A 24,128-nucleotide genomic window follows, 5' to 3' on the forward strand; every position below is an offset into this window, starting at 1 on the left:
CGGGGTGGCGGAATCCTGTGCTGAGGTTACTGTGGGTCCTAGCAGGTCCTTAGTCACAGGCTTACCTGGCAGCCGAGCTGTGGCGTCCCTCTGTTAGTCAATGTCAGGGTGCAGCAAAATGTAGTCAGAGGTTTCACTGAGAGAGAGGGAGAGAGAGGGAAAGGGAGGGAGAGAGAAGATTGATTGATTAGCGCCCTCTGGTGGCATACATTTCTTACTGCTGAACTGTTTCAAAACACTATCCATGCTCATTATTTTGGGGAGTCATCTAAAGTTTTGATAAGTATTTTTGCACGATATTTTCAGGGAAGTCCCATAACCTCTTCCAAAATGACATCCTCCCCTTTTTCTTCTTGTAACTTATGGGCTACTTGGTAGATACGGAACCCAGACTTCAGAAGGGAAAGCCAGTGCGGGGCTGGGCAGGTGCCCCTGGGCCATGGACACTGTGGTCTCAGGGCCTGAAAAGGACCGTGTGAGACTGTGTTACAGGTCTCAGTGAAGTGGATGTCCCTTCTCGGGTTCAAGGCTAGTCTTCCTACCTTACTTTGGACCTCATTCCCACTGCTTCTTCAGGTATCTGTGCCTTGTCAAATAGCTCCTTTCTCCCTTATCTCCAAACTCTACTTCCTCTTAAAATTCAGTTCACATGTCAGTTACTTGAAGAATCTACTCTCGGTGAGGAACCCATACTCTTAATATGAATGCTATTTGCATGTTGTTGACAGTCTTTTGTAACTCAGTGAAATAATGAAAATTTCAGCTACTGGTAGACAGAGAAAGGCCCAGATTTTATCAAATCACAGTCACTCAGGGATTCTTATTCTTTTATCTGGTCCTGCTTTAGTTGCTTCTGAAAAGGTAAGCCCACAATTAATTACATTCACAGCGTCAAGTTCCTAGTTTAAAATTTTGATTAGGTTGAAATCCACTGTGCCAGGAAGAATTAGACCTGGAGGATATAAATGGGCTGGTATTTCAGGTCTTACCACTACTTTCCTTGATGCTCCCTGAGTACAGGGTTTTAAGTATCATCTGCATTTACAGTATCGCTAGATTGTAAACCACTATATACAGTCTAGCTGATTCTATAGCATAGTCAGGTCAGGTTTTAATGTGAATGAGATCCAGTGATTTGGGTATTGTTAAGCTTGATGATCTCAGAGGTTGGACTAGGCTAGGTCTTAGAGGTAACAGGCACAGTAATACTATTGTTTTCTTTGAGCAAGATGAACTAAAAATTACCTTTAAGCCCGGTCTTCTCCTTTCTATAACATCAAGGAACCTGACACGATCAGCCAAACCAAAGGAAACATTCTCTGGATGTGGGAGACGGAAGACTGTCAGTTATTTTAAGAGGCAAATTTGTTCTGTAACAGGAAGAAGATTGAACTGTGTTGTCATCACTGGGTACAAATGAAGGGTAAACAAAGACTCTTCACTTAAAGAACATCTTTATTTGATCTTTAATATACAATATTACCTTTAATTTATAAAAATCACATACAGAGGACATGACTGGAAATCAGTTCAGGAGTGGTCAGTGGGTACTGATTCAAGAGGTTACACTTACCCCAGTTAAATAGTTTAAGAAAAATTCTATCAGTGAATTTGAGACCAGCAGGATTGAGCAATGGCATTTCAACTTCCAAATCCAGTAATTAAAACTGGGGATACTTTAATTAACCCAACAAAAGCTAACTTCTAAATTTCCTAAAAAATAATTTTCCCCGAGCTGAGCTTGTCTCCATGGAAGTTTCTGGTATGCAATCTGCAGTCCAATTCTGCAGTACGCCAATAGCTGCAAGACATTTGCAGTGGCTTAGAATCTTCCGTGTGTGGGTTTATGTGTTTGTCATCTCACTCACTTTCACACTGAGCTGCAGTGACCTGCATAGTGTGTTGGACCTAGAGAGGGAGCTCATTTACAATGTGTGCTCCCTGTCCCTCTGACTACAGGCTTCCCCTCCTCTAGAATTTCCAAAAATCGTGAAATGTTTGATAAACTTCTTAGTGAGAGTTCTATTAGCTCAGGATGATCAGTGCATTGCAATGTATCTACAGGGAATATGGTGCTGTCATCTCATGAGTTCTGCTGGGCTCAAGCAAAGTTTAAAATGTTCACCGTGAAGTGTAATGTTGAGATTGAGAGGTACCTGAATTTAAATCTGACGCATATCGACATTCTGAAATAATGCTAAGGACTAGTGAAGGGCTTCAGGAGAGTTACGCCGAGGAGGAGGAGGAAGGGAGCTGACCTTTGGCTACATCTTCTCAGATGTGGGCAGGTCTAGAGGGAGCAGGGGCAGGACCCTTCTGCAGTCTAAAAGGGCAATAGTGGCTGCCAAATGGCACATAACCCATTTTCTGCTGCTGAAAAATTTTCGAGATCGGATTCTGCAGCACAAAGGTCAGCGATCCAATTGTACAGTTGGAGGACTAGAAGCACTCAAGCGGAGGGGTTTCTGCAGCCCCAGTAATCCGGAGTCTTGGGCCCAAGGTCAATGAGCAGGCAGAACTTAGCGAGGATTACTATTTCGACACCACAGAAACACTTCGTTTTACCTGGGACTCCGTAAGTGTGGCATTAAATGATAAGGCAAGGCCAGTAGGTGGCTGACAGCACACCCCAGGAACAAAAAATGTGCCTCCCTCATGATAGCTGCACCATGAAACCTGAACAGACTCCAGAGGGGTGTATCTATTTTCAAGACAACAAAATATATAGCTTTAGGTGACACAAATACATGCAATCTTATACACACCCATCTTTTCGCTTTAAAAATGAATTATAGAACTCAAATACAAAGGAAAGATGCAATCAAATATTGCAGGGTCTTACACAAATTAAACTTTGGGATCAACATTAACAACTGTGACCCGTGGGCAAAATCATAGCCCTCCACATTTTTGTAAATAAAGTTTTATTGGAACACTGCTATGCCCCTTCATTTACATACTGCCTATATCTGCTTTCCTGTTTCAGCAGCAGAATTGAGTAGCACAGACAGAGACTGGATGGCTCACAAATAAATATTTGTCTAGACCTTTACAGAAAAGCTTGCTGAGCCATAGCCAAAAGGAACATCCCCATCATGACCTAAATGAGCCAAAGGAACAGGAAATCACCACCACCAATGTTCTTGAACCAGAATAAGTGCATTAAAATATCTCCAGACCATTCTGGGTTATTCCAATATTCTGCTTAGTTGTGCAGCCAAACCCAATGAACAATTGTGTTTATTAGTTAATACACAGTATTAAAAATCTCTCTGTATAATTGTATTTTTGTATAAATTTATGTAAAAAGTGGGTAAGAGATGAGCTAGCCAATTTGAGGGGAAAGAAACCTAAGGAAAAATAAGAACTCAAAATACTATTACTGGGAACTATTATTTGGAACTTAGAATTAGGTTAGTATATTTTTCTTTATATTTAACAGCATGGAACAACCACTAGTAGGACACACAGCAGAGCAAAAACAATACACAACCACAAGTTTTACCCATGAATTATGTGCCAAGATTTCTGAATAGAAAATAACCAGCATTTCTAGAAAACATTAATTTTTAATTATCTAATTAAAGTGATTTAGCAAAATAAGAATGTTTGCACTTATTTCCAAATATTTTAGTCCAAGTTGCATCAGAAATCAAATATTTCTTTGACATTTTCCAAGAGATGTTAGTTATTAACTACAATTATAGCTATTGGGATTATATAGTAACACATTGTTTAAAATATAAACAACTTCTTTTACTCTTAATTTCAATGAAATATAAAATGCAGCATTTTGAAACGTGATTCATACTGGGAAACATCTGAAATGGTATGAACTCCTCATACAGAGAATGCCACTGGAACCACAAGTGTTCTAATGCTGGAAAGCGCCTCGCATGCTGCTGGCACGCATCATTCTCTCTCTCACTCATGCATTCACTCAGAGAAATCCAGGCTTAAGGAGACACTGCCTCGTGAGAATGGCAAGCACAGTCATTTACTGGCATACTTGTAGTTTTGACAAAGACTTTGGCAACGGAGAATAACGACGAGATGATCAAAATTTCAAACTGATAGGTTAAAATCTACCCAATGAAGGCCTGGATTGCCCTAGCTGACACCACAGAAAATCAGGGTCAACGTTCCACAAAAGGAACACATTCCCTCAGTACCGAGTTATAAATCAACATCTGCTCAGAGACAGGAATGAGCTGGTGTCAGAGACACCAAATAGCGTATGCCTACCAGGAAGGAAGAAGCCTCTACCTGGGGACTGACTTTTCTGCACTGAGTCTTCTTTTTGGTTAGGGCAGTGGTCAGCAAACTGTGGCTCGCGAGCCACATGTGGCTCTTTGGCCCCTTGAGTGGGGCTCTTCCACAAAATACCGACTTCTGCGCATGGGCCACGAAGTTTCAATTGCACTGTACATGCGCGCCCGCACGTGGTATTTTGTGGAAGAGCCACACTCAAGGAGCCAAAGAGCCGCATGAGGCTCGCGAGTCGCAGTTTGCCGACCACTGGTTAGGGCCACATTCTCTTGGCCTTAACAACTTTACCTTGGTTTGAACAAAAGGTGTGATTCTAAAACTGTAAAAGAAATAAAGGTAGAACGTAGAGGGGTATTCCAACATCTGTTTTTTTCCTTGGTGCCTACTCTTTGAGGAGACACCTGGTAAAGAGATTTCTAGGCTCTTTGCAGAAGGTTTTATACATGTAATGAGTTATTTAACCTCAGAAATAGGCCTGCAAAATGCAAAGGACTATCAAGGACAGAAGGAAGTAAAGAATACTCTTGGAAACTAAGCAGAATATGGCATAAGGATTGATCTCAGAGGAAATGATTTTAAAAATCCATAAAAAAATCAAACATGACACTGGCAAGTCATTTGCAGCTGACTTTAATTTAATCGCCTTTGGTATCCAGAAGGAAAAGTTGGATGTATTGCTATAAGCTCACAAGGAAGGCAGGGGAGTGGTGAAGACCCTCCCACTGTCCCTCTCAGATTCTTTGCTTGTACACTTCTTTGCCTTCTTTTACGCTCAGTCAATAGAGCCCTTCGGGAGTGAGGGTTGTGTCTTATTCCTTGAGAACTTCCTGGGGAACTCAGAAGGGCCTCTTACTCTGAATTCTTCTGAACTAAGCAAGGAAGGGTTCCTTGCCATCTACACAGCTGTTCTGGGTCGTTGTCAACTCAAGTTTTTAATTTTTTAGAACCAAATACTTTCTTTCCCTTTCTCTTCTGAAATGACAGGCATCTACCCTTCTCATTTAAAATCTTAATTTTCAAGTAGTAAAAGATATTACAATTTCAAAATATGAGCTAAAACCAAACTCTCTTAAAGACTTAAATAATATACCTGGCTCCACATCCTTATTTTCTATGTATACTGAAAAACTTGGAGTGGTTATCATTATTGATCATTTGCTGAAATGTGAAGACTGACTGATTACTTGTGGGATAAGATGATTACCCTTAGAAAATATTTAATTATATGAATTTGTAAATCTTTTCCCAATTTAAATCTACATGCCCATGAAAGGTTAAAAAAAAGTATCAAAATAAGGGAATAAGCCTTCAGAATTTCAAGGTGGGCTTCTTGCACATTGTTTCATGAAATCTTCAAATTCAGACTAGATATTAGACTAATTATACTACTCTCAACTTTTATTATCAATGGGAGCTATTTGTATTAAATATAAAGAAGAAAAAGTGTCTTGCACTATGACATAAATTCAAGGGACAGAAAATTCATAAGCATTAGACATTTATCTTACAATATAGTTCTTGATAAAACTTAAGTTCTTCCCCCAAATATAAAGAAATAATTTATTTAAAAAGAATTATCTTTGCAAAATCTATTGATGGTATGAGAAAATCCTTTAGCTCTATCCCAAATTCAATGTAATATGATAAATTACATTTTACTTTTATCACTAACAATTACTTTGCAGCTATTTTGGTTCACTCTTTGGGTTCCTTTAAATATCCTTGGAGAAAATAAAAGTTAAATTTATTTTTACATAAGAATATTTTTGAGCAGCTCAGTCATCTGATGAGATAATAAAGGATCCCGTGTCCTCATTTCAGATAGACGACTTAAGGACATTTTACTGTATGTACTTTGTTTTTGATTTAATAAGCTGTGAAAGTAATTTAGCTCATCAAGGAAATTCAGAGCTGCATAACAGTATAATGCATTTTGCCCAGCCACATAAATAAAGTTGCAAGTTGAGGGATTCCACTAAGTTTACAATGAGGTTAAAATGTACTTGGTCAATTTGCTGGTTTGGAAAAATAGCCTCCTACCAAAAATAACCAACGCTTTCTCTTAGAACAGGTTTCAAGGCAACAAACTGGCACTTCCTCCACTTTTTGTCATGCTACCAACACTAGACTGAACAACATGCACCAAATCCCCAACCCAGGCTCACAAGCAGAGGTCATGACAAACAGCTTCAATGATTCCATATGGAGACAAAGACTTGAAGAATATTCTTTGTAAGATCACACCCCCAGAGAAAATTAAATTTAACCAAGAAATTTCAATGGAATGGATTGGGACTTGAAATGGTTGCCAGTCTGGTCATCCAACGGGGAACTTGAACATTCAGACAGGGGTAAGTATTTCTGTTTCTTTTCCGAGTCTTCTTGCTGCTGATCCAGTTACAGTTTTTTGGTTCTTGTTGATTTTAGTTCATTCCATTATTAAAAATGGAGAAATGGGGCTAAACGATGCGTAAATATTTGATTTGAAAGCTGCTCCACTTGTGGAGGAGGCAAATGGAAACTGGTGCCAAGGCCATCTCGGACTCCTGGAGACGCTCCACGCGCTGGCTTATTCTTGGGAAGTCAAGCCTCCAGGTTCCTGGACTCTAAAAACAGTATCAGAGAGTAACTGGCCTAATTTCTCATGTGACCATCTCATTAAGAATCAGAGCATACCAGGTCTCCATCCTACACACACCGGAGTATGTTTTGGTCAGGTATAAAACGGAATTATTTCAAAGTTGAGATATCTACAAGTTGAACGTCTGTGGGAGCGAGGCATGTTTCACCCTGCCATGTGGACGTAGAGGTCCGAGTTTTCAGAAGTCCCCTCTCCAGACTCCTCTGTAAGGTCCATGTAAACAAAACACAGGTGAGAATGGTCTTTCTGGAGCTGCTTTCATCGAACAGCAGGATTTCCTGAAAGTGTGGTGTTGGCTAAATGCAACACGGGCAGGGGGTGCGCCTCTGTGTTGAACACCCAGTGGTCTAAAGGTAAAAGGTCATCCCCGGAGAACAGCAGATACAAATACCTGAAAAGAAAAGGAGCTCCCATTAGAATTCAACGAGAAGATCCCCTGGTCCAGTTAGAATGAGAGGACACCAGGAACTACTTTGAGTAGCTTTAGTTGCTCAAACACATCAGAGGACAAACCCCAGCCACTCAAACGATCTAAAGCAAAAACCCTGTGCTCCAGAATAGCGCATAGGAAAACCCATGAGCTGCACAACGAGAGCTCTGAAATAAGAGGTTAAGGAACAGGTTCACATACCTGTTTGAAGCACATAAAACAATGCTATAAAATGGCATAAGACAAATCACTTCATAATTTTCAGACATTCTTTTAAACATTACATCAGTCACATGTTTTGGCAGCTTACATAGCATAACTAGAAGTCCATTAACTGACATTGGTAAATAAATACTGAAGTAAATAAGTACATTATTAGGACACAGCAAGAACTTTTATACACTAATATATTAATAGTTTTTTCAGGTGCTGCCAACTATTTAATAGAAGTTTCAGAAACATGGATGTATAGGAGGAGGCTTAAAAATTATTAACCTCTTTTCATGGGTAATGGCATTGTTTCTAGGAAGGCAAGGATTCCTGACCTCTCCACAAGAAATGCAAGCCACAGTGACCACTTAGAAATAAAAAATGACAGATTTAACACACACAATGATTCTTACCTATTATGCTGGGCAAATTCCAATCTGAATTCTACTAGGGGTTCATGAAAGTGAGCACAACAATCTAACTGTATAGAGTCAGGAAATCTGGGTTCTCACTCCTGACCTTAGTAGCAACTAGCTGGCCTTACAAGGCTGCAGTAAAGAATTCCTTTACAGTATTTTAGCTAAAATTTATTTTAAAAACCGGGACTTTAATATTTTTTCTGATTACTGTTACGGTTCTGGATGACAAGAGACTGCGTATCAACTTATAACTGGTAAAGCTGGAACAGGGAGTCACAGGCTTCAATCCCATTCCGTGACCCGAGACCTGCTTGACTGATTTGTTCACCGGCTGCAGGCAGAGACATCAGAACTGAAAGACAGCCACAGAAGAGCCTCTGCTGGGTCTGCTCACTGTGTGGAGAACAGAAGCACATGCTCTTGGGGTTCGTGTACGCACATGTCTGGGATGCTATGGCCACACCGGCCAGGGAAAGATGCTATTATTTTTTAAAAAGGACCTTAATATTACCATAGTGGGTTGAATAGTGCACCCCCCACCCCAATTTATTTCCAACTAAAGCCCAAAAATGTGATCTTATTTGGAAATAGGGCCTCAAGGATCTGGAAATGAAATCACTCTGGACTTAGGAGGGCCCTAATTCCAGGGACTTACACCTTTACAAGGGAAAGGAGGGCGAGATTTGGAGCCAGAGACACACAGGGAAGACAGAGGCAAAGACGGCAGCACTGCTGCCTGGTCCAGGGTTTGGAACAAGACTGACCCCTTCAGGCAGAGTCAAACAATGCATGGAGAGCAGGAGCTGACGCAAGACTTAAATAACATACCAGTGCACACTTAAAAATTTGTACCAAAGTCAGTATTTAAAGTAATACAGCTAAACAACTCTTTTTAACTTCGGATTATAAATTCAGAAGAGGATGATCAAGGACATGGTATACTATTACAGATTTAAATTTAAGATTTTTAACCGAGTTTAAAAATAGAACAATTGGAGAAGCATGATCTTTGCTGTGAAAATTGAGAAAAGTCTACAATCTAATTCAGCTACCAGACTACTAGATACTCTTTTCTTCTAATAAAGATTTTTTTGAAACTGTACTTCAAGGTAAGAGATAACACATTACCAATGACACTGACTGGAGCCTGTAGGTATACAAAAAGGTGCTATTAAGTACTTCAGATTCACTGGGTGTCTTGGTTACCTTTAGAGCTATTTTTAAATGCTGTTCACTTACATCTCTTTTAGCTTTCTCTTATGTAAAGACGAGACACTCGCCCTAGCTGGTTTAGCTCAGGGATAGAGGATCGGCCTGCGGACTAAGGGGTCCCAGGTTCGATTCCAAGTCAGGGCACATGCTCGGGTTGTGGGCTCAATCCCCAGTAGGAGGCATGCGGGAGGCAGCCGATCAATGATTCTCCCATTATCATTGATGTTTCAATCTCTCTCTTCCTCTCCCTTCCTCTCTGAATCAATAAAAATATATATTAAAAAAAGAAAAAAAAGATGAGACACTCAAGGGAGGTGTTGCCAGAAGTCATCAACACAGTGTTAGTGGTAACTGAACAAGAAACGTTTTCAGAAAGAGGTCAACCAAGTCTGAGGAGAAGCATTTAAGTGTCTATAGAGAAAAGGTAAGGCTGAAAGAACCCACCACCAAGTTAATGTACTCTTACTTAGTCCTCTGTTTATCAAACAAGCCTGAGGACTCGTTTATTCTTTTCACAACTACAATGGCAATGTCGGGCATATTATGCATAGATGTTACCACTCTAAAAAGGCTTGCATTAAGGACTACAAAGAACGCATAAGAAAAATACTGTTTGAAAAATAACTCACTTAAAACTTCATTTATACTTCTACTATTTAAATAATGTTTTTGGAACTGACTGGCTAGAAATCAAATTAAATTGAAGATAATCAGTGGAAATTATATTCTAAAAGATGATGCATTAAAACATATAATCATTAATCTCCTCAAAATATCAGCCCCTCTCTGACTTTCCCCACATCTTCTGTCACATCTTAAAGTTGTTTTCTGGGGGGAAGGGGTGAGGAAGAAAAAAGATGGAAAGAAAGATGGGTATATTATAGATGGGCATATTATAGATTCCAGTGCAAAATACGCATGCAGTGTTTAAAGATTAACTGAAGAAGGCAGACATTTCTGGTATGCTGGGATGGATTAGCTTGTCCTGAGATGTCAGGGAGCTAAAGGGAATTCATGCCCCTCTGCCTTTAGGGGTCAAATAAATTAGGATGATTTTGCCTTTAAAAGACAGGATTCTAAACCACACAAACAATCGGGTTTATCTGCCAAACAAACAGTCCAGAGGCAGGTGGTAACAAAGGCTGGTTAAGCCAGCAGTAGAACATAATCAGAACTCCCAGTTTTGGAAAGGTTAATGACATCCAAAGTTTCCTGGTGCCAAAAGACCTTATCTGGGAAAACTTGTAATTATCCCTTTGATATGTATGTAAATCTTTTTGCAAGCAAAATAAACCTCTTGCCAGTTTCACAATCCAGAAACATTTTCCTCAAAGGCCAGGGTGCTGTCTTTGAAATGTAAACATTAAGGAAAATAGCACCCCAATCTCTTAGTCACTATGGGAGGGTAGTGTAGGTGCCTTTTTCAAAGCTGTAATTAAGATGGAAGTATTATATTTCCTTTGGATAAAGGCAAATAACTAACACGGATGACCACCCCAGTTACCATCTGAATTTAGAATAAACTGTGTACAGCGAATGGTGCTGTGGAGAAAGTGCTCTTATCACCTATCTTCAGGACAGGTGCCTAATGGATTGTACCTAACCTGGCTATGTGGAAAGGCCAGATTTCTTCCTGTCTTTGCATTGGGCCTGTGACGCAAACGGCAGTCTGGATTCATGCTTATTCACAGTAAAAACGTTTTCTTTCTCTGCTACATTTGTGGAAAGGACTTTCTGAGTTGGCAGATTATGTTCTTTAATTTTTTCCCCAGTAATCAGGATCTTAGTAATATTCTTGACGTTTTCCTCAGAATTGTAAGATGCTCCATGCCTTACATCTCCACACAAAAAGTCCAAAGTCAGAAAGTAAAGGCAGACGTCTCTTCAGGTGTGGGTCTACTTTGACATTCTAATAGGAGTGTAGTGGTGTCTCACTGTAGTTCTAATTGCACTAATGACAATGAGCACTTTTTTTTTTCATGAGCTCATTTGTCATCTTTATAATCTTCTTTAGTGAAGTAGACACTTCAACTCTTTTTCTCCATTTTAAATTGGGTTGCATGTTATCTTATTATCGACATATAGTCTAGACACTTTTCATTGTTTCATTTAATTTTCTTTCATTCTTTTTCAAACATCTTTCAAAGAGCAGATGTTTTTCATTTTTAGATCAATTGATCAATTCCTTTTTTTATGGTTTATGCTTTTGATGCAGTATCTTAAACTTTTGCCCACCATAAGGTCACAAAAACTTTCTCCTATGTTTTCTACTAAAAGTTGTATTTTTTTAGGTTTTCAATTTTGATCTATGATCCATTTTGAGCTGACTTTTTGTATATACATATAGAAATGAAATTACTTCAGCACCTTTTCCTGAAAAGCCTATCTTTTCTCACGTCACTGTCTTTGTACCTTTGTTAAAAATCAGTTGTCCATAAATGTATTGAGTTCTTCCCACCCAGGATTCTCTATTCTGTTCCACTGATATATATATATATATATATATATATATATATATATATATATATATATATATATAATTTTTTTGAAGCACTCTGATATTTGTATAATGATATCTATATCTATATCAGAGTGCTTCAATCACTATAGCTTTATAATAAGTCTTAAAATCAGGTAGTGTTAGGCTTTCAACTTCGTTCTTTTTAAACTTGTTTTGGTAATTCCAGGTTCTTTGCATTTCCATATGAAATTTAGAAACAGTTACTAATTTTTACAAAAAAGTCTCCCATGATTTTTTTGAGTTGTCTTTTTTTCTAGTGAATCACTGGGATAATGCTGGTTAATAAAATTATGTAAGTTTCAGGTGTACAATTCTATAAACATTATCTGTATATTGTATTGTGTGTTCACCACCCAAGTCAAGCCTCCATCCATCACCATTTATCCCCTTATCCTCTCTTCTACCTCCCCCACCACCTTTCCCTCTGGTAATCACCCTAGTGTTGTCTGTGTCTATGAGGGTTTTCTTTGCTTAACCCCTTCACCTTTTATCACCCAGCCCCACAATCCCCACCCCTTCTGACAGCTGTCAGTCTGTTCTCTATCCATTAGCCTTTTTTCTATTTTGTTAGTCCATTTTGTTCATTAGATTTCCCATATGAGTGAAATCATATGGTACTTGTTCTTCTCTGACTTATTTCACTTAGCATAACCCTCTCCAGGTCCATCATGCTTCCTGTGATTTTGCGTGTAAATGCAATGAATCTATAAATCAACTTGGGCAGAATTAAGAAAGAACTTAAATACATATATATAATACTTGTGTCAAAAATCTCTAAACTAAACCCGATCATAAGGAGACACGGATATATATGTGAGGGACATTCTTCAACGCCATTAGTCTAAATACTTTCATCAATGTCACAAAAGATGAAAAACAAGGAAACTTTGTTCTAGGTTAAAGAAGACTAAGGAGACATGGCAACAAATGATCCTCCGGGGGTTAAAAAATTAGTTTAAAGTACATTATTAGAACAATTGAGAAATTTGAAAATGGACTACATATGAAACAACAGTATTATATGAATGTTAAATTTTCCCCAGTGTGATAACTGTACTGTGATTACATAGGGTTATGCCCTTTCCTTAAAACACTTGTGTAAGTATCAGAAATCTGGTAACTCAAATTATACAGCAAACATTTTTAAAAAGTAAATAAATAGTAAAACTGTGTGTGTGTGTGTATGTGTGTGTGTGCAGACATATATACAGGGGTGTGGTAATGTTAACAATAGGTAAATCTAGGTGATACACAAATACTCATTGTATTTTATTCTTACAATTTTTCTGGTCTTAAAAAAATAAAAGAAGAACTCTTAAATAATTTGGGTCAAATTCAAGAGTTTACAGATGTGATAACTGAAAGCAAAGAAATTTTGTTTTGGCATGTTCACTCAGCTAGGTCGTAGCAAATATATAGCTAAAGCTCCTGCGGTTTTATTTGCCAGTCCAGAGTTCTTTTCAGCTAGCTCAGAGTCTCAGGCCCAATCACACAGGATAAATCAAAAACCGGAATGACTGTTAGAAGTAGGGAACTGACTACCAAGCAGATGTTCTAAACTACCTCAGCAGTAATAAGGGTGTGGCTTAGCGTCAACTGCAGATATGAAAAGGAGAAGCAAAATAAAAAAAGCAACGTAACAGGAATCATAAAGACTTAGTGATATATTAGAAGGAAAAAAGAAATAACTCTATAATGCACAAACTGAAAAGATGGGAAAAATCAGAGCAGTAAGAATAATAAAAATAATTGAAATAAGATGGCCATTAGGATGAGACACCTTGTTTGACACATAGAAATTTTAATAATATACCAAAATTTAAGCTAGAAATATACTAGCATGTAAACTTTAGGAGGGTAGAAATTTTTGTCCTTTTTGTCTACTGATTTATCCTCAAGTAACCTGAACAATATCTGAAAAATAAACATTTTTTTTAAACAAAGTGACACTTTATGGGGCATTCAGGTACAGATAGACAGGAAATAGAAATATGAAGCAAAGAGAGAGTATCAAGAGCTATTTATTCTGTAGTCTTTAGGGAAGTGGACATATTTAAGGTCTCCACCTTCTTCCTGCGTGAGGTTTTGAGTATAAGCCCAAATAATAAAGTTGTCTTTTTTTCCTTTTTCATTGTTCTCTTTATGTATATGTTTATGGGAATCTCCAATGAAAGGATGGGTGACTAGGGTCATGCACTCTCCAAAAGACCGTGAATACTAACAGATTTTACTAGTAGTGCAGGTGTGGTTTCCAGAACAGCATCATCCACATCGCCTAGGAGCTTGTCAGAAATGCAAATTCTTAGGTTCCACCCTAGGCCTACTGAGTCAGAAACTGCGAGGATGACCCAGTTACCTGTGTTTTAAGAAGTCTTCCAGGTGATTCTAATGCACACTAAAGAACAAGGAGAAAATAAAAGTACTAAACTCTCATTTGACTAAATATCTGCCTCAAATATCTACCTCTGCCATTCTTCTAGAGATGCAGCTAAATATTAAAGATGTAAAACTTTTTAAAAGGCCTCCACTTACTTTAAGGTTTCAGCGAGAAAGAAGCTCTGCTGCACATCATCATGGGCAGGAGTCGAGGAATAAACATCCTTCACCCCAGAGAACCCACCGCTGACTCGGCAATGCTTCTCAATAGCCTGTGAAAGAGATCAGACAAAAGAATCAAGGACACAAATTTCAAGTTTGGAAGGTCAAGTTAAGGGACCCTGTCAAAAGTTCACAGAGCTCTATATGAGAATTTGACAGTTTAAGAATACAATTTATTATCAAATGAAAATAGTTTCTTCTGGAAAAACTGACTGAGGTATCCTGTTTCCTGTGGAATTTCTCCCTATTCAAAACTCTTTAATCTTTTTAAGACATCTTATACATTCCTAACTTAGGAGTCAAATTTAAGTCATTCACACTGGATTCGAGACCTGTATGACACAACAAAGTCTCACTAATTCTGACAAATCGAGAGGGAGGCCAATTTGAATTAAAATTTTTAAATGCAATTTTATATCTTCCAAGGATAAACAATAATCCAAAAATGCTAAAAAAAAAAAAAAAGCATTACTTAGAAGCTCTACATAATAATAGCAATGAGATAATATTTACTGTTTGTATGTCTGTCTATATGGGCTATTAAAAGCAAAATTCTAACTCCTGTTAATTCAAATTTGGACAGATATGGGTTAAAGTTTGAGTTTGTCAAACCTCTTTTTAATGGATAAGAGTAGGGCCATATGTTAAGAAGCTGTGCAGGGAAAAAGGACCTTAGAAACAGGACAAATTATCCTAGTGTTTCTCAATGAGAGGATACTTCTACCCAAACCCTTCACCCCTAATTCAGATCTATCTTCCTTATTCCTCTAAATAAGAACCCTTAAATATTAGGGAACATTCAAGTCAGACACATTGCAGGATTACTTTACCTGTCTATTGCCCCTATGGAAAATACTGTTTGATTTACATAAGCTTTAGTAAGCCACAGCTACTGACACAAGTATGTGCCCCGTTCCTGAGCCACTGTAGCAACAGCCTGGCTATCTTCTCAACTGCAGCACAGTTTCACTAGCAGCTCCGTTCCCAACTCTGGACCCAGGTGGAAAGGCAGCACCAACAAATGCTGCCTCTGCTCCTGTTCTATATACCTACCTTCCATTACTATTCTCTGTTAAACTTCCTAAGGACTATCCAGGTCTGGATGACCAATAACATGTGAGTGTCTTCATCTAAGTTCAAGTCTTTATCGCATTATTCCCAGACTACTGCAGTGGTCTCCCAACCCCACCAATCTGCAGATTATAATTAGATCCTTGTGTTTTGTTAATTCCAACTAAAAAGCCTTCAGTAGTTCCTCCCCCTTTGAAAAATCTTTAGTAGTCCTATAATTGATTCTTAAAGTTAGGGAATTTTGGTGGGTAGGAGATGGTGAAGAAAAAGAACATATGATCGTCTTTTTAGATAGGCAAAGGACTTTCTATCCCCATGTGAGAAACACCTATCTCGTAACTGAGAAATGTGTGTGTGTGTGTGTGGGGCGGGGGGGGGAATGTACATGCGTGTGTTTTCTTCCAGAGTCACTGAGTAAAGTACATATCCCTTTATTGGCACATAAGGCCATCCATACAATGGCTTTAAACTCCTCTCTCATTGCCACTGTGAAACCTTTTTACATAAATTGGTCTATGTTCTGCTCTAGAATATATCTTGCATATTCTTGTCTGAGCAATTTACTGACATTACTTATCTCACCTAGAATTCTCTCATTCTATCTACACTACAGATTTAAGTCAAACAATTTAAATATAAACATTCATCATAGATAGTACTATTTATCATAATTAGTATATCTTAGAGAATAAAACACTCCTCATTCCCAGGAATAAGCAATACTTCCACAAAAAGACTAGTGATTTTCTTCCTCCCTAGGTAATGAGAGCCAGGAGGTTCTCTCAAAGGTGAGTGCTGTAAGAGTAAACCGCTTGCTTTCTTTACTTAATAACCATTAAAAACTCCCCATTTCAAATATATGTATTTGTCCATCAATCTAAGAAATTTGTAACAATTCATTGCTCCTTCTTATGGTGATGCACTAAGGAATTATTTAGAATACAAGCTAAAATGAAGAGGGGGTAATCCACCCAGGCTGTGAATCTGGGCAGCTTTACAATATTTTCCCTTTTTTGGGAGTTTGACCTCTAATAGGGAAGCACGGAAATTTTATAATCATAGTGAAAACTTGCCTTATAAATGACTCTGTAGTTACTCAATAAGAATAATGAGTGAACACCAATAGGAAAATACCTCTAATAGAGAACTAAACTGGATTCTAAGGTTTACTTCTGCTATTTAAGAAACATAAATTGACTAATAGAGTTTTTCATCAGATAAACAGAGTTAGTCCCACAGTTACTGAACATGAGGCAACATGGAGGAGGATCATGACACTAGAGGAGGACTTGGTAACACTCTTGCACATGAAATGAAAAATTAGTTTACCTACCAGAGCTGCTTCCCAGCCCCACTGCCTGTATCTTGGATCGTGAGTGAATCGCCACAGGTACCAGTAGGTTTCGATGACTTCTGGACGGAGGATGTAATACTTCTCAGCCTGCCGAACTGCCACCGCCTCTACTGCACCATCGAACTTGAAGGATTCAGGGCCTAGCTTTAATGCTGTAGCATGACCAAAGAAATAATGAGCACAATAAGCCATATGTGTTTGCATGCCAGAGCTTTTCTCCCCTGAAGGAATGGGGGATGAAGTAAAGTTATTTTTTGTTATTTGTTTTATTTTTACTGCTGCTGTTTTTGCAAAATCAGTGACTTTAAAGATCCACATTTGGCTTTCTTACAATAGACTTATAAATATTCCTATTATTCTGACATGAAGTAGTCTCTCTCATAAATAATGTACACCAACATACTGCTAAATCTATCTAATCCAATAAGAGTTCAGTCATCCTTTGGAAACAAATGCAAAGGTTGGCAGAAGCACATTACATATTCTGCTTTGGCCCAAAATAAAATGAGACAGAAAACTGTACTGTGCAGAATTATTTTTTAAATAGTCAAGACAATTTTAAAGTCCTTTTAATTTAACAAGTAAGAAAACATTTTAGATCTTTTATTTTTCAGTAACATTTTAAAGCTCAGACTTTGAATTAGATTTAGTTGTAGAGTACATAATTTTTAAAGCATACTATATATGCTAAAATTTATAAAATACAGTATATAAAAATAATATATTTTAAAACTTAAATCAGTTTTTAAAATAAACTTTCTTCTCCTATAGCAGTGATGGTGAACCTATGACACGCGTGTCAGAGGTGACACGCGAACTCATTTTTTTGGTTGATTTTTCTTTGTTAAATGGCATTTAAATATATAAAATAAATATCAAAAATATAAATCTTTGTTTTACTATGGTTGCAAATATCAAAAAATTTCTATATGTGACACAGCACCAGAATTAAGTTAGGGTTTTTCAAAATGCTGACACGCCAAGCTCAAAAGGTTTGCCATCACTGTCTTATAGTATCAAAACACACAGCAAGGAAGAGGTTGAAATTGCCAATCATCAAGAATTTCCCCAGTAATTTGGCCATTTAGTCCTAAAGTGAGGAATAACCAACAAATTATCAATTTTTTTCTAAGAAAACTTCTGTCCAGTTTGAATAAAACATGTCCATTTACACATATATTTCAGCATTACATACTATTTCTTGGATGATATGACTTCCATTCAGGCTGGAATATAGCACTACTTGAAAAGCTTCTTAAGAACTTCTTTCTAATAACACTAGCACCCTAAACCTGGACAATATAAAGTCATCTTTCACTGGGATGGTGAAGTCGCACACAATTACCACTCTTAGCGGCCACCTTTCTTTTCACAAGGCTACACTGGTGGCAAATAGTTTCAAGGTTTCTCACCTCTTTCATGATAATGCTGCACATTTTTTTATTTCCTTAGAAAAGGCAGCACAAAAACTATAATGCTGGTGGACCATAAACAAAACCATGGCATCGATGTTGGCATGATGGGTTGCTGTCGCCCAATTTCAGGATTACAAGGGTGACACCATAAGCTCCAAATAATGACAATTCAAAGGAGGCGAAAATAAAGCCTTTCTTACTATGCCCATCCCCCTAAAAAGTACAAAACTAAAAACACTGTTGTGATGGTGGATAGTTCTATTAAAAGCAAAACACGTGATCCAGAAGAGTTAACCACAGTTTCTATACGGCTCAGTCTTGGAGAGTTAATGCAGAACTCAAGCAGCGGTTTTAACCTCAAGTTCATGAACTCTACGGGAGGCTTTGGAAGAGGGAGACAGATTTGTGTCCACAAGCCTCTGAAATTGTCAGCAAAACTTTATGGGTGTACAAAAAGCACAAGCCAGCTCCTCAATGGGATCTGAAGTTAGGAGTAACCAACAAATCATCAGTATTTTGTAAGAAACCTCTATCTAGCTATTGAAAAGTCTGATATACAATCAACTCTTATTTGTCATTTAATAAATGCTTTTCAAATGATGATAAAAGTCAAACATTATAAGTACTGATATGATGGTAAATCCAATAAAAAAGTAAGGTAAGTTATTTTGTCTGGATTTCTTATGTTTTTCCTTTCTCAAAGACTATGAGTGCTAAGAAGTAATCAACTGGAGTTTTCAAATGTCAATCTTAAGGCTAACCTTAAATAACTTCTGTAATTACAATGATAATATTGTCTGAACTGAAGGAGAAATTGGCTGCATGGAACTAGTATTTTAAACTCACTAAAAATTGTATTTCATTTACTGGTCATTCATAATTTCTCACATAAAACATACCAGAAAGATAACATAATTGTCCTGTGAGGAGTTGGTGAGTAAAAGTGTATAAGCTATTACATCCATATTTTGGCCAAATCATCAATTTCATGTTTCTGAAGGCACTATTTCATAGGTGTTCTTTTATTTAAGAAACTAGAGGCCTGGTGCACAAGATTCATGCACTGGGGGGGGGGGGGGGGAGGAGGGGGTCCCTCAGCTTGGCCTGCGCCCTCTTGCAGTCCGGGACCCCTCAGGGGATGTCCGCCTGCCAGCTTAGGCCCAATCCCCAGGGCTCTAACAGTCTGGGACACCTTGCTCCTTACCGCCTGCCTGCAGGGGAGGCCAGAGAGGATCCCGCTGCGCTCGCCAGCCATGAGCCCAGCTTCTGGCTGAGCAGTGCTCCCTCTTGTGGGAGTGCACTGACCTCCAGGGGGCAGCTCCTGTGTTGAGGCGTCTGCACCCTGGTGGTCAGTGCGCATCATAGCAACCAGTAGTTCCACCATTTGGTCGATTTGCATATTATGCTTTTATTATATAGGATGTTGTAAAAAACAATTTCATTTACTCTCTATTCCCTATCTTAAACTTCCCACTTACATTTGATATTTCATTTCTAAAAAGAAAATAACTAATCCAACACTTAAAAATTGAATCAAAACCATAAACAATTTAGTGCCTGGACAAGAAGAACTCCAGAGGATGCAAAAATCATATAATGTAGGTAAAGAGACATGAACAAATAAAAAAAAAATTAAGCTGCCGAAACCGGTTTGGCTCAGTGGATAGAGCATCGGCTTGCGGACTGAAAGGTCCCAGGTTTGATTCCGGTCAAGGGCATATACCTGGGTCGCGGGCACATCCCCAGTAGGAGATGTGCAGGAGGCAGCTGATCGATGTTTCTCTCTCATCGATGTTTCTAACTCTCTATCTCTCTCTCCCTTCCTCTCTAAAAAATCAATAAAATATATTTTAAAAAAAATTAAGTAAAATATCAAATGTGATAAAAGTGAGTAGTAAGACAAAAGATAAATTTAAAGAAGACACATATTAGTTGGTGAAGTTATGGGGAAATGCAACTCATATGAATACTCCAAGATAGGTAGGACTCATACAAATAGAAAAATAAGCACATTCAAGTCAACAAAAGAAATTCAACCAAAGATAAAAGCACAAAGAATATTCTAGGACAGGCAATTTGACTATAGTTTGAATGGGCTAATAATAAGGGAAGAACTTAAACTATTTTCCTGTATCCTTTCCTCTAAGGAAAAAATAGTTGTGGAAACTCTTCAAATACATTCAGTACTCTATGTTCAAAGGGTCTTTTGTCCATTGGATGTTACATGCACCTAAACAGATTAAATTCTCCCAACCCCAACTGTGATAGACTTTATCCAGTTTCAGCATGAAATAATTAAATTATATAATAGTCACTTTTAATGATGCTCAGAATTTTTTTTTTAAATCTAAAATCTCAGAAAAAGAATGTACTATATTTTGGAAGTCTTGATACCAGTTTTGCATTACACCTCAGCATAAACTAAAACAATGTACCAATCTAGCTTCCCATGCAGCTATAATAGTTTGAAAAAACCACTAAGTTACTGCTGTTTCATAAATAGAATCAGCAATGCTTCCTACAAACCCAGCTAAAAGGTAAACAGCAGGCCATGAAGATTGCCAAATTTTGAACTAATGGTAACTCTAATTCCAACAACAAATGAAAGTGAAATTCCAAGGCAATAATTGTCATATGAATTTAGCTAGAATAACTGCTAAGAAGTGAATGGATATTCTTAAATACAGTGGCCAAAAAATTATAGCATAGATGCAAGAAAACACAGCAAAAGATGTAATGACCTGGTAGGAAATGAGCAGAACTAGGATCGTACTTTTTAATTAATGTATTTAAATTGAGACTAAAGATTAAGTAAAGAACAGTGGAAGTCTTGAAAATATAGGACACAAATCAAACAGTAATCTTTTGCGGGATACCATGGCAAAGAGGGTCACAGGTTCATTGACTGAATTTTTTAAAATTAATTTATATTCACAACACAACATTATGAAGAAGATAGGGTAGGTACTAATATCCCAATTTTTTGCAGATGGAGCAACTGAGTCTTAGGAAGGTTTGCCTAAGGCTCACAGATAATATATAGTAAAACAAGGGAATTTTGAATCCTAGTTCACATGTTCTTTCCATAATCGCAGTGTTTCATATCAACATCAGCAATGTCATTATGAAATGTGAAAATCAGAAATATAGAGAATTCTTTCATAACTCTGATATTCTATAAATTCCTCAAAAGCAGGAAATACATCTTGTTAATACTTTCACCTATTAAGCATCCAGCATAATGCTTGGCATATAATAAGTGCTCCATGTTTAAAGGAGTGAATGATTAATTATAACTACTACTAGAGGCCCAATGCACGAAGAATCGTACAAGAATGAGCCTTCCTCCTCCTGGCTGCCGGCACTGCCTTTGCTCTGCCTGGAGCCATCTGTCTGCCTTCCCACACTGCCCAGAGGCCCAGAGTGGCTGGGACAGTGCAGAATGTCTGTGTCCTGCCCCGCCCCCGGCCACTCAGTGCCTGTGTATGCTAATTAACCTGATACACCTTTGCATACTCACTCCTGATTGGCTGGTGGGCGTCACAAATGTATGGTCAATTTGCATCTTTATCTTTTACTAGTGTAGATGGTATAACATAGTTTTACTATGTCTGCTGTATTATGAAGTCTTACTATTTTTCATCTATTATTTGATTTATGGTCCAAATCTGCGTAACAAGCCTTATTATGGGTCCCAACATAAATAAACACTTACTGTTCTTTCTGGTCCTCAATGTCTTACTGATCTGAGCTCTATTTTATGTATATATTCTATATCATCACCATAATATAATTTAGCTTCTATTTGTATCTTAGATCACTGATTATACATGTATTATATATTAACACTTAAACTCCCTAAAGTAAGATTTGTTTCAATGTCCTTTTGACTTAGTTATATTTTGTTAAGAAATGAAATCCTTGATTTAGTTAGTGAGGAAACTGCAGGCTCAATTTCACCATAAGTTCAATTCCTTATTATATCAAAGTAACTTGGCAGATTTTGAACCATAATAAATTTTATGCCAATCGTATTTGTGTCATGGTACTTGATGGTAAATTATCCTTAAAACAGAAATTCAGTTATTTAATATAAGCAACAATTCAACTTCTGAAATCACAAATAGAAATCACTGGTTTTTAGTCTTTCAGGGAACTCATCATCCATTATTTCATATAAAAACATGCATTTTTAAGCCACAGAAAACCTTGGAAGGTCTAATCCAGTTTTCCTCAACCGCATTTTCAGGCTTTTTAAAAACCGATTTGCCTTCTCTTTTCATGAAATTTTAATAATACATACTGTTTATCTATAACTATATGTGTATCTATGCTTTATACATAAAAAATATATTTTCATTCCCAATTATTGTCACCACTGAGAAACATCACATTTTCCAGGTAAGGACATTGAAGCCCAGAAATATTGCATATGTGCCTAAAGCAATGCCAGAGGATCTTTTAGTTAAAGGAACAAACAACTCAAAAATTGTTAGAAAACTAAGAAACTACTGGTTACCTAGACACCAATTATATATTCAATACAACTACAATTATCTTTTTATTTTCACAAGAGGACAGGCAAGGCATGTAACTAAATTGGTCTATTTTGTGTCCTTTTATGTTACTTTTCATAGAAGTTGAAAAAAATGGCTAAATGGATTCTTACTATAGGAAAATAAATAATGTTATCCCATACATCCCCAAAATGCCCTACCTTTTGTCTTTAAAACAACTTCTTAAAAACCTCTATTAACAAAAACAGTAGCAGAATTCAGAAATAAAAAGAAAGCGATGCAGGAACACATTTCCAGAATTAAAATTCAAGTTCTTAAGAAAATAATTTACTGTATTACAATAACTATTTTGAAATAAAAATGCCTATATATTTTCCTTCTTATTTGTGGACATATTTTTAACTTGCAAGTTATTTTGGACTAAGTAATTAGCATTATTAATATTCTTACCAGTTCTATCATATGACTCGTGGCATGTACGTGCAATTTCTGCCCCTAGTTCTAAATAATGACCAGCTTTGTTCCTGGAACCATCTGCTCCAAGTGCAAACATTCCCCCAGCAAAGCAGGTCAAATGTCCCATCTTCTTTTCCAGGTGCCCATTCTTCCATTCTCCAATAAAGGTAAGGCCTCCACGGGATTTCTTAATAAGATGTTTTTCTATAGCCTACAAGAAAGAGTAGATATTCAAAATTTCAGAAGCAAAATATCAGTGTTGAAACTTACTGCATCCTTCTGACTATAAAACCTTGTTAATATAAGACTCCATAAAGCAGTAACTTTCCCAAATTGGAAGGCTTAATTTACAATGAGTTTTGGAGTAATCAAGTTGCATATGAGCAAAGCAATACATGCCACATACTAGTTCAACTCCTGTGTATTTTTGTAAACAACTATAGAAAATTGATTCCCTAAAAGGTAAAGATATAAATTAGGAAATAATAACCTTTGCTTAATTTAAAAACAAACTAAAACTCTAAGTACTGATCAACGGCTAGAGTCAGAATTGTATATACTTTGCAATATATACAAAATATACAATTTTTAAAAAGTGATTAAAATCATTAAAGGGATGTGTTTACACTAGATCAGAAACCAAGTAACATACTAAGTGGTTAACACACTATTCTATTTCACAGTTTTTGCTTGGAAATATCACATACAAGTGTTGCCAAGAATGAAACTTGTTCCAAATGTAAACTGCCACAACACTGTGGTATGAGGTTATATAAATATAGAACTGTGGTTAAGAGCACAGGCTCTGGAGCCAGGCTGTTTAGTTCCAGGCTCCATCACTTACTGGTGCATCCTTCATAAAGTTAATTCAGCAATCAGTGCCTTGAAGTCCTCGTGTGTAAAGTGTAGTAAGGATTAAGTTACTTCACATATGTAAAAGGGTTAGAACGGTGCCTGGCACGTGGGAAGTACTATATACTGTTTTGCCCTTATTATTTACCCAGAGGCTCTCAAT

At 37.4% G+C, this 24,128-nt stretch overlaps 1 protein-coding gene across 3 annotated transcripts in view; it reads right to left on the reverse strand.

Moving 5' to 3' along the window:
* Positions 1-1,437: 1,437 nt before the first annotated feature.
* The window catches only part of MAN1A2 (mannosidase alpha class 1A member 2), a 70,414-nt gene continuing 47,723 nt past the window's right edge, over positions 1,438-24,128 (reverse strand). For all 3 annotated transcript variants that reach the window (XM_036344958.1, XM_036344959.1, XM_036344961.1), the window contains exons 10-13: positions 23,108-23,324; positions 16,705-16,877; positions 14,235-14,350; positions 1,438-7,301 (exon numbers count right to left, since the gene is read on the reverse strand). In XM_036344958.1, coding sequence (XP_036200851.1) covers positions 7,169-7,301; positions 14,235-14,350; positions 16,705-16,877; positions 23,108-23,324 — 639 coding nt within the window. In that variant the 3' untranslated portion in view covers positions 1,438-7,168. The remainder of the gene's footprint in view (positions 7,302-14,234; positions 14,351-16,704; positions 16,878-23,107; positions 23,325-24,128) is intronic.

The sequence above is a fragment of the Myotis myotis genome, unplaced genomic scaffold (genome assembly GCF_014108235.1).
Source record: "Myotis myotis isolate mMyoMyo1 unplaced genomic scaffold, mMyoMyo1.p scaffold_m19_p_18, whole genome shotgun sequence".
NCBI classification, from domain to species: Eukaryota; Metazoa; Chordata; class Mammalia; order Chiroptera; family Vespertilionidae; genus Myotis; species Myotis myotis.